The sequence below is a fragment of the Lucilia sericata genome, unplaced genomic scaffold (genome assembly GCF_015586225.1).
Source record: "Lucilia sericata isolate MDLA Ls3-8-SP2 unplaced genomic scaffold, ASM1558622v1 Contig000687F_arrow, whole genome shotgun sequence".
In the NCBI taxonomy this organism is placed as follows: domain Eukaryota; kingdom Metazoa; phylum Arthropoda; class Insecta; order Diptera; family Calliphoridae; genus Lucilia; species Lucilia sericata.
The window spans coordinates 246,994-259,707 of record NW_023994690.1 but is presented as its reverse complement, the minus strand read 5'-3'; the positions used below and the strand labels follow the sequence as shown (position 1 = coordinate 259,707).

General features: G+C 31.5%; 1 protein-coding gene across 1 annotated transcript; it reads left to right on the top strand.

Annotated features, from left to right (window-relative positions):
- The first annotated feature begins 10,025 nt into the window (after positions 1 to 10,025).
- On the top strand, positions 10,026 to 11,143 carry LOC119607319 (juvenile hormone acid O-methyltransferase). Its single transcript, XM_037961182.1, has 3 exons — positions 10,026 to 10,460; positions 10,528 to 10,811; positions 10,877 to 11,143. The coding sequence occupies exons 1-3, from the start codon at positions 10,087 to 10,089 to the stop codon at positions 11,125 to 11,127; spliced, it is 909 nt and encodes a 302-aa protein (XP_037817110.1). The 5' UTR covers positions 10,026 to 10,086; the 3' UTR covers positions 11,128 to 11,143.
- Positions 11,144 to 12,714: the final 1,571 nt, after the last annotated feature.

Sequence of the window (12,714 nt, the reverse complement as noted above, 5' to 3'; positions counted from 1 at the left end):
CTTTTGCACTTCATTTCACTGGATAATTTTCTTAAGAAATTTAATTTAATTTAATTTAATTTGTTAAAATTAAAAGAAAGAAAACACCAACACAACTGGTTTTCTTTTGGTATCTCCGTTTATTTGTTTAATTTCAAAATTTAAATTGGCTGCTCAAATGGCTGCATGAGGGTGGATGGTTATACCAAATTTTGGTTTCTTTTGCTGTTTTTGTCTGCTTTTAGCCTCTTAGCTGTTCTTTGAATTGTAAAAAAAAAGAAACAATTGAATAATCATCATCATTTTCATCTTTTTCTTTACTGCGTAGCCTTTGAAGTACTTATTCAAAAAGTTTGAATTTGTAATTAATTTCTAATTACTTTTCGAATTTACGTATAATTACTTTTTCTGTTATTAACGAAATGGAAAAAAGTTATTGAATATTTGTTGTATTTGGTATTAGATGAAATATCTACACACCATTACAAATTCTAATTTAGCATTTGAAAGAAGTTTTGCTTGTGTAAAATGAAAAATATTTCAAGAAAAAATAAAAAATTATTTTCAAGAAAAAATAAAAAATTATTTTTTTTCCCAAAATATAAAACCAACTGAAGCCACTTTTAAAGAAAATATATCAAAATATATAGGCAGACTAGACTAAAGACTAGAATATAGACTAGACTATAGACTAGACTATAGACTAGACTTTAGACTAGACTTTAGACTAGACTTTAGACTAGACTATAGACTAGACTTTAGACTAGACTATAGACTAGACTATAGACTAGACTATAGACTAGACTATAGGCTAGACTATAGACTAGACTATAGACTAGACTATAGACTAGACTATAGGCTAGACTATAGACTAGACTATAGACTAGACTATAGACTAGACTATAGGCTAGATTATAGACTAGACTATAGGCTAGAATATAGACTAGACTAGACTAGACTATAGCCTAGACTATAGACTGGAATATAAGACTAAGACTATAGACTAGACTATAGACTAGACTATAGACTAGACTATAGACTAGACTAGACTAGACTATAGACTAGACTAGACTACTAGACTAGACTATAGACTAGACTATAGACTAGACTATAGACTAGACTATAGACTAGACTATAGACTAGACTATAGACTAGACTATAGACTAGACTATAGACTAGACTATAGACTAGACTATAGACTAGACTATAGACTAGACTATGACTAGACTATAGACTAGACTATAGACTAGACTATAGACTAGACTATAGACTAGACTATAGACTAGACTATAGACTAGACTATAGACTAGACTATAGACTAGACTATAGACTAGACTATAGACTAGACTATAGACTAGACTATAGACTAGACTATAGACTAGACTAGACTAGACTATAGACTAGACTATAGACTAGACTATAGACTAGACTATAGACTAGACTATAGACTAGACTATAGACTAGACTATAGACTAGACTATAGACTAGACTATAGACTAGACTATAGACTAGACTATAGACTAGACTATAGACTAGACTATAGACTAGACTATAGACTAGACTATAGACTAGACTATAAACTAGACTATAGACTAGACTATAGACTAGACTATAGACTAGACTATAGACTAGACTATAGACTAGACTATAGACTAGACTATAGACTAGACTATAGACTATAGACTAGACTATAGACTATAGACTATAGACTATAGACTAGACTATAGACTATAGACTTTTACACAAGTTTTGCTTGTGTAAAATGAAAAATATATCAAGAAAAAATAAAAAATTATTTTCAAGAAAAAATAAAAAATTATTTTCAAGAAAAAATAAAAATTATTTATTTTCCCAAAATTTAAAACCAACTGAAGCCACTTTTAAAGAAAATATATCAAAATATATAGGCAGACTAGACTAAAGACTAGAATATAGACTAGACTATAGACTAGACTATAGACTAGACTATAGACTAGACTATAGACTAGCCTATAGGCTAGACTATAGACTAGACTATAGACTAGACTATAGACTAGACTATAGACTAGACTATAGGCTAGACTATAGACTAGACTATAGGCTAGACTATAGACTAGACTAGACTATAGCCTAGACTATAGACTGGAATATAGACTAGACTATAGACTAGACTATAGACTAGACTATAGACTAGACTATAGACTAGACTATAGACTAGACTATAGACTAGACTATAGACTAGACTATAGACTAGACTATAGACTAGACTATAGACTAGACTATAGACTAGACTATAGACTAGACTATAGACTAGACTATAGACTAGACTATAGACTAGACTATAGACTAGACTATAGACTAGACTATAGACTAGACTATAGACTAGACTATAGACTAGACTATAGACTAGACTATAGACTAGACTATAGACTAGACTATAGACTAGACTATAGACTAGACTATAGACTAGACTATAGACTAGACTATAGACTAGACTATAGACTAGACTATAGACTAGACTATAGACTAGACTATAGACTAGACTATAGACTAGACTATAGACTAGACTATAGACTAGACTATAGACTAGACTATAGACTAGACTATAGACTAGACTATAGACTAGACTATAGACTAGACTATAGACTAGACTATAGACTAGACTATAGACTAGACTATAGACTAGACTATAGACTAGACTATAGACTAGACTATAGACTAGACTATAGACTAGACTATAGACTAGACTATAGACTAGACTATAGACTAGACTATAGACTAGACTATAGACTAGACTATAGACTAGACTATAGACTAGACTATAGACTAGACTATAGACTAGACTATACTAGACATAGACTAGACTATAGACTAGACTATAGACTAGACTATAGACTAGACTATAGACTAGACTATAGACTAGACTATGACTAGACTTAGACTAACTATAGACTAGACTATAGACTAGACTAGACTAGACTATAGACTAGACTATAGACTAGACTATAGGACTAGACTATAGACTAGACTATAGACTAGACTATAGACTAGACTATAGACTAGACTATAGACTAGACTATAGACTAGACTATAGACTAGACTATAGACTAGACTATAGACTAGACTATAGACCAGTGATGCCAAGTGTAGGGATTTTTCCCTTTTTGTAGGGATTTTTTTTCAAAAATTTCACGTGTAGGGAAAAAGGGAAAGATTTCTTACTATTGTCAAATTGTAGGGATTTTTCAATTTCATAGTTTTTAACAACTAAAAATATACTCTTTCATGTATTAAATTTAAAATTAAAAATGAAATCAGTTTAAGTGTATCGTTAGTAAAAATTCACATATCGCTACAAGACTGGCATAATCCAAAATTCGGGCTTCTTGAACTGAGGTCTACAAAACATGCGACATACTAAAATCTTTCATATAGTTTATCAAATTTCAAATATATCTATTATTTTCGATGTGAAATCGATTTTTTGTAAACGTAAAAACTAAAACCCACGTTTTCGTGAATATTAGACAACTAAAAATTTAATTTCAATTTAGATGAGAAACATATTAACCTCAACTATCTGAATCTGGATTTTTAAAATCCCTTGATTTGTTTAAAAGTTATTAAAAAAATAGTTAAATGTCATTAAATATTCATATCCATTTTTCTTGAAACGACTTTTTGGATTATGCCAATCCTGTAGGGCGATATATTCTGACTCCTTATAGATAGAGTAGTCGGGGGCTTAATGCAGTAACTCAGGATTGAAAAAATGAATTTAATGTTCTGAAAATTTATAAAAGTAAACGCAAAAGTAAACCTTATTTAAAATAATTATTTTGTGAAAATTTTTTTGTTGGAGGCACATAAAATAAATTTTTATCACGATTCGATATACTGCCATAAATCTTTCAATTGTCTTGTTTTTTTTAATCTTAACTGAAGAGTCAGGGTTGGAAGATTTGTATGATGTAAAATTTAAAGAAAAATAATTTTAAATTTAAATTCTAGAAATTTCATTCCTAAAAATTAAAAAAAAAAATACATATATATACATATGTATATTATAAAACGGAGCTAATATTTTAGTTTTTGATGTTATTTTTGTATTTTTTTTAAGATAAACTTTGAAAAAAATGGAAAAAAGTAGTGTAGGGAAAAATGTAGGGAAAATAAAAAGTGGGTGTAGGGAAAAAAGGGATTTTTTTCTCATAAGCGTAGGGATTTCTGAAAAAAATCTCCTGGCATCACTGCTATAGACTAGACTATAGACTAGACTATAGACTAGACTATAGACTAGACTATAGACTAGACTATAGACTAGACTATAGACTAGACTATAGACTAGACTATAGACTAGACTATAGACTAGACTATAGACTAGACTATAGACTAGACTATAGGCTAGACTATAGACTAGACTATAGACTAGACTATAGACTAGACTATAGGCTAGACTATAGACTAGACTATAGACTAGACTATAGACTAGACTATAGGCTAGATTATAGACTAGACTATAGGCTAGAATATAGACTAGACTAGACTAGACTAGACTAGACTAGACTATAGCCTAGACTATAGACTGGAATATAGACTAGACTATAGACTAGACTATAGACTAGACTATAGACTAGACTATAGACTAGACTATAGACTAGACTATAGACTAGACTATAGACTAGACTATAGACTAGACTATAGACTAGACTATAGACTAGACTATAGACTAGACTATAGACTAGACTATAGACTAGACTAGACTAGACTATAGACTAGACTATAGACTAGACTATAGACTAGACTATAGACTAGACTATAGACTAGACTATAGACTAGACTATAGACTAGACTATAGACTAGACTATAGACTAGACTATAGACTAGACTATAGACTAGACTATAGACTAGACTATAGACTAGACTATAGACTAGACTATAGACTAGACTATAGACTAGACTATAGACTAGACTATAGACTAGACTATAGACTAGACTATAGACTAGACTATAGACTAGACTATAGACTAGACTATAGACTAGACTATAGACTAGACTATAGACTAGACTATAGACTAGACTATAGACTAGACTATAGACTAGACTATAGACTAGACTATAGACTAGACTATAGACTAGACTATAGACTAGACTATAGTCTAGACTATAGACTAGACTATAGACTAGACTATAGACTAGACTATAGACTAGACTATAGACTAGACTATAGACTAGACTATAAACTAGACTATAGACTAGACTATAGACTAGACTATAGACTAGACTATAGACTAGACTATAGACTAGACTATAGACTAGACTATAGACTAGATTATAGACTAGACTATAGACTAGACTATAGACTAGACTATAGACTATAGACTAGACTATAGACTATAGACTATAGACTAGACTATAGACTATAGACTTTTACACAAGTTTTGCTTGTGTAAAATGAAAATATATCAAGAAAAAATAAAAAATTATTTCAAGAAAAAATAAAAAATTATTTTCAAGAAAAATAAAAAATTATTTATTTTCCCAAAATTTAAAACCAACTGAAGCCACTTTTAAAGAAAATATATCAAAATATATAGGCAGACTAGACTAAAAGACTAGAATATAGACTAGACTATAGACTAGACTATAGACTAGACTATAGACTAGACTATAGACTAGCCTATAGGCTAGACTATAGACTAGACTATAGACTAGACTATAGACTAGACTATAGACTAGACTATAGACTAGACTATAGGCTAGACTATAGACTAGACTATAGGCTAGACTATCGACTAGACTAGACTATAGCCTAGACTATAGACTGGAATATAGACTAGACTATAGACTAAGACTATAGACTAGACTATAGACTAGACTATAGACTAGACTATAGACTAGACTATAGACTATAGACTAGACTATAGACTAGACTATAGACTAGACTATAGACTAGACTATAGACTAGACTATAGACTAGACTATAGACTAGACTAGACTAGACTATAGACTAGACTATAGACTAGACTATAGACTAGACTATAGACTAGACTATAGACTAGACTATAGACTAGACTATAGACTAGACTATAGACTAGACTATAGACTAGACTATAGACTAGACTATAGACTAGACTATAGACTAGACTATAGACTAGACTATAGACTAGACTATAGACTAGACTATAGACTAGACTATAGACTAGACTATAGACTAGACTATAGACTAGACTATAGACTAGACTATAGACTAGACTATAGACTAGACTATAGACTAGACTATAGACTAGACTATAGACTAGACTATAGACTAGACTAGACTATAGACTAGACTATAGACTAGACTATAGACTAGACTATAGACTAGACTATAGACTAGACTATAGACTAGACTATAGACTAGACTATAGACTAGACTATAGACTAGACTATAGACTAGACTATAGACTAGACTATAGACTAGACTATAGACTAGACTATAGACTAGACTATAGACTAGACTATAGACTAGACTATAGACTAGACTATAGACTAGACTATAGACTAGACTATAGACTAGACTATAGACTAGACTATAGACTAGACTATAGACTAGACTATAGACTAGACTATAGACTAGACTATAGACTAGACTATAGACTAGACTATAGACTAGACTATAGACTAGACTATAGACTATACTTTAACTATTTTACAGACGGGTCTATTGATTACTATGTGAACTACAAGTTCTAAAATACTAAATTTTCCATACCTGTATTGCACCCCTATTACACACTCCTCTCTTTAGCTCCTCCTTACAATCTCTAGCTAAAAATAAATATTTCCTCATACTTTGAAAAATCATATATGTAGATTTTGAAAATTTCGTCAAGTAATAGATTTTCACTTAAGGCAGGTCGGTCATTGAACTATTTTTAGTAATTTTTAATAAATTTTCTAACGTTCTCAACGTCTTATTCTTTTTACCTACTCAGAGATCAGCGACCTTATATGATTTTGAAAATTTATAATTTGAATATTACACACACATTGAAGTAAGACTCAACCTTAGAGATATACGATACGATATTTATACTATGATCATGATGCTAAAATAAATATATTCAAGTTCAAGTTCAAAAAAGATCCAGACAATGAATATCTATAGAAATAATTTACGTAAATACATTTTTTCGTTAAGATATTAGAATTATGAATGAAATTTTGAAATATAATCATTTTTACAAGGGAAAAATATTTAGGCTATTCACAGTATACTAGTCGACGGAGTCATGTTCTGGAATTACTCTAATTAATATCTAACAGATCCAGTTTTTATGGATACAAACTTTTTGTTTTTTTTTTTTTTTTTTTTGAACGCTGTTCTCAGACTTTTGAGAATTAATATACCCATATTTTTGAGTGAAATATTAAGTACTTTGCAATCCTGCAAATCTTCAAAGTCTGAGAATAGCGATCTGAAAAGGTCATGATCTAATGAAATCATAATACATTTCCAAAGAATGAAAAGAGTTATTAGTGGTATTCATTCTTAAAGGCCTACCTACCTATACATGAAAGAAATCTGAGAATTAACCCGATTCACAAGAAGGTTGTCAAGCCCTATAGTTCCATGGTGTATTAATATAGTGACATGGATGCACATATCATACTGAATAGCAAATTAGCGCACTTTAAAACATGTTGCTATCCTTAACTAGGGAGAACTAAATACGACGCCAAAAATAGTACTTCTAACGATGTTAAACTGGTTACCGGCTGACTTAATGGCGACTCAACTGGTCCTTTACTCTGCGATCAGGTTGAATGCTTGTAATTCGTGATCATTCCATAATTATTAAAGAATTTAATTTCTGCGTTACTAAACCGTACTTTGGTAAATATATTCTTAGATTCCGTAACGGGATTAATTTGTACTGGATTCTGGCACAGCTACTGTTGTAACGAAAGTTAACACTGACGTCTTCAAGAGGATTGTATTAAGTTATCATTTGCACATCCTAGTTATTGTAGTGTACTTCAGACAGAAGAACTTGCTGTTAACTGACTGATAAAGGGAGATATATGTGAGTATTTATGCATATAGAAGCAATAAATTACACTGACGTCTTCAAGAGGATTGTATTAAGTTATCATTTGCACATCCTAGTTATTGTAGTGTACTTCAGACAGAAGAACTTGCTGTTAACTAACTGATAAAGGGAGATATATGTGAGTATTTATGCATATAGAAGCAATAAATTATCCAGGACAGATGCAATGAGAGGATCGACCTTATGAAATCATCGAGATCTTGTACCTCTATATGTCTTACATATAAGTTTCTACAGTGGACACTCTATCATAGTCTCAACTACTGCCGAACTTAGCATGATCATCTGTTATTGCCCGATATTTTTCGAGATTAGGAAGCATCACTTTTGGATACATCGACTCTTTTACCTTTACATATGGAGGAGATATCTGTGAAATATCTTAAAGATATCCTCAACATTAATAATAATAGAAGACTAGGTCTCAACTACTGCCGAAGTTAGCATAATGATTCTACTCTGTTATTGCCCGATATTTTCCGAGATTAGGGAGCGTCACTTTTGGATAAATCGACTCTTCTACCTGGAGGTAGAAGGAGGATTTATCTGTGATATATCTTAATAATGATAAAAGACTAGGTCTCAACTACCGCTGAAGTTAGCATAATGATTATATTCTATTATTACCCGATATTTTCCGAGATTAAGGAGCATCACTTTCGAATAAATCGACTATTCTACCCTAAAGGACTTAGATGGACATGAAAAATGCTGAAGAGCGAAACCTTTCAAAGACCGAATTAGTATTTATTTTTTTTCTAAAAGACATAATCCCTAAATTTAGACCACCTCGGTAGGATGGTTAGAAGGACTCTAAACTGTAATGTTAATGAAATGGTAAGTGTTAGGAAAAACTTCAGAGAATGGTGGGTATAAAACCTTACATTGTGTATTTAAGACCTATACTAATCTATGGTAAACTTTTCTGATAGAAAACAATGGAAACCTAAACAAAAACTCCGATAATCAGACGCATTGAGGCAAGCTCGAATTGAACATGGGACTATCGTATAAAACCTAAGCAATACATTTTTGGACTACATATACCAAACTTTGACAGAGCCCTCGGAATATGAATACAATAAAGTGAAAACTGAGCTGCAAACTCTGATCTTCTCTGTCTATTCTAATGGCTAGATAGCTGTTATGGGTTCTGTGCTGTTATTTTGGTCTCCATTTGTTTACATAATAACTGCTAGATAGCTGTTCCAAACTGAAATTAACAATATCGATACATATGGAAAATTTTTGAGAACTAAATCAGGAGACATTGATCATTAACATCTACGTGAACAGTGTTGCATCTCACAAAATTCCTAACTCGATCGTAGAGAGCCAATTATGAAAGAGGATATTCATATTCCTCTCGGCACGATATCGAACATGATCGACGAATGGGTGTCAAACGAATCTAAACTCTGATTGTTCAATACTCTGATGTTGTACTACTCTCTCGTGAGGATCGGTCAATACTGACCTAGGGTATCATTCTTTATTGGTTTTAAATATAAGCTATATCTTATGGAGCTTCCCCATACTATCCTAGAACTGTAGCTACACTCATTCATACTAATGACCTCACAACATTTCATTTCTTAATATGTAATGTTTTCAAAATATATAAAACACAATGAAACTTAAAAGAAGTCTATTATGTACTCGTAGGTCTAATATTAGTTGGTTCCGCTATAAATAAATCTTCTAAGCGTTAGCTAAATATAGAATTAAATAAGTTGTCAAACTGTCTGTGAATTTCCCATATGAATACCCAGCTAAATGCTGTTCATTAGCTCACTATTCTTAAAAAATGTATTTATAAAACATTTGAATACAGCCTGCTTGCACTTATGAATAATTAATTTAACAATAGAAATTTGTATTATTTTTGTAACCAGAAATACACAAAATAAGTCCAATGAATTGTATATAAACCTGAGAATTTCAAATAAAGCAAAACATAACCCATTCAAAGTTCGAGTAGGAAGCATTGTGAAACTTAGTTACACATTTTCTAAAAATATCATAAATCGAAATGAATCAAGCCTGTTTATATCATAGAGCAAATCAAGTCCAAAGACACGATGCTGAGCAGATCATAAAGGAATATGCCAATATATTGCAATGGCGTTTAGATGGCACTGATGCTTTGTTAGATGTTGGTTCCGGTTCTGGGGATGTTTTAATGGATTTTATTTATAACATTATGCCACCTAAATTTGAGAGAATTGTGGGTTCAGATATTTCTCCCAAAATGGTGAATTACGCTAAAAACTGTTACTACACACATGAGAAATGTGATTTTAGAGTATTGGATATCGGCACGAAGAATGATATACCTAATGATATGAAAGAACAATTTGATCATGTTACCTCGTTCTATTGTCTACACTGGATACAAAATCAAAGGTAATTTTATATATGAAAAGAGAATTTAAATAATGTTATTATTCAATAATGATCTTTTCTATTACAGACAAGCTTTGCAAAACATTTATAATCTTTTAAAGGCCGAGGGTGGTGATTGTCTTTTAGTATTTTTGGCCTCTAATCCTATTTTTGATGTTTACAAACTGTTAAGTAAATCTACGAAATGGTCAACCTATATGAAAGATGTAGATCAATTTATCTCCCCTCTTCACTATTCCAAAGATCCGAAAACGGAATTCTCAGCTATGCTTAAGGAGGTGGGATTTTCAATTGTAAATATCGAGTTAAAACATAAAGTATATGTTTATGAGGGCTTAGAAATCCTTAAAGGTAAACTTAGTCATACTTTCTGATTTAAAAAATTAAGTTTCCAATCTTTATTTTCAACATTACAGACAATGTCAAAGCAGTTTGCCCTTTCCTGGAACGTATGCCTTTAAATTTGCATGACACCTTTATGGATGATTTTATAAATACCGTTACCAGTTTAGATTTAAAACTAGATCATCATTCCAATGAATTAGACAGCAAATTTAATTCGCCTTATAAATTGCTAATAGCCTATGCCCGAAAGTCGCCTCAAATCGCCAGAGGCAGTGTTATTGATATGATTAGTTCTGAAAAATTTGAGAAAGGCTTGAATTAGTTTAATAGTATTTAGTTCTAAATTGTGATAAATCATTTTGTTATAATGAGTTTTAGTTGAAATAGTAAATAAAGACATTAAAGATTAAATTATATAACTCATTTAATTTAATAATAATATTCCGATTTTCTGTATATAATTTTTTAATGGTCACTTTTGTATATCCGTATGTAATATATCGATATATTGTGTGATATATATATAATGAATTATACGCTTGGATGACACTTGCATTATCTCTTACTATCTCGTTTAGAAATATCCGGTATTCGTAGGTAATTTGAAGGCTATTTATAACTGCCTTCTTACAACAATAGATCTTTTGTCTTTATATATCCGATTCTGAATGTACAGATTTCTTGTTTACTATCTTTATCATATCGTAATGAATTTTGTGTGATTCGTAGTTTTCATACAAATTCCATTAAATTTTAGTGTAAAATTTGAATTTTATACCTCCCAGTGAAAAGAACCAAATTCCATGTAAGTGGATTTACAATATCGTTTGCGTAGGCGACAGTGTTAATTATCCAATTATACAGTTTAGTTAGTAGAGTGGTCACGGCCAAATTCCACAGCATGATACAGAACTCCCCTCTGAAGAGCCCCGATATTAACAAGTAGTTATTGGCACCTTCAATGTTTAAGGCGACCAAGGGAAAAAGATCTAGTAAATAAAGAGTTCAGCCTGAACTGAACTAGAATTGAACTAGAAACTAAACTAAAACTGAGCTAGAGCTGAACTAGAACTAGAACTGAACTAGAACTGAACTAGAACTGAACTAGAACTGAACTAGAACTGAACTAGAACTGAACTAGAACTGAACTAGAACTGAACTAGAACTGAACTAGAACTGAACTAGAACTGAACTAGAACTGAACTAGAACTGAACTAGAACTGAACTAGAACTGAACTAGAACTGAACTAGAACTGAACTAGAACTGAACTAGAACTGAACTAGAACTGAACTAGAACTGAACTAGAACTGAACTAGAACTGAACTAGAACTGAACTAGAACTGAACTAGAACTGAACTAGAACTGAACTAGAACTGAACTAGAACTGAATTAGAACTAGAACTGAACTAGAACTGAATTAGAACTAGAACTGATTCAAGATTAGGATGCATCACTTTTGAATACATAGACTATTCTACCTTTACATATGGAGGAGATATCTGCGATATATCTTAAACATATCCTCAACATTAATAATAATAGAAGACTACGTCTCGACTTCTGCCGAAGTTAGCATAATGATTATACTATGTTATTGCCCGATATTTTCGAGATTAAGGAGCGTCACTTTTGGATAAATCGACTCTTCTACCTTTAATATGGAGGATTTATCTGTGATATATCTTAATAATAATAAAAGACTAGGTCTCAACTACTGCTGAAGTTAGCATAATGATTATATTCTATTATTACCCGATATTTTCCGAGATTAAGGAGCATCACTTTCGAATAAATCGACTATTCTACCCTAAAGGACTTGATGGACATGAAAAATGCTGAAGAACGAAATCTTTCAAGGACCGATTTAGTATTTTTTTCTAAAAGACATAATCCCTGAATTTAAACCAC

Bases quoted from the DNA above. Each gene is read 5' to 3' on its own strand.
- LOC119607319 (XM_037961182.1), top strand. From the start codon at position 10,087: ATGAATCAAGCCTGTTTATATCATAGAGCAAATCAAGTCCAAAGACAC. The intron at 10,461-10,527 runs GTAATTTTATAT...TTTCTATTACAG, and splicing joins CACTGGATACAAAATCAAAG to ACAAGCTTTGCAAAACATTT. The intron at 10,812-10,876 runs GTAAACTTAGTC...TCAACATTACAG, and splicing joins GGGCTTAGAAATCCTTAAAG to ACAATGTCAAAGCAGTTTGC.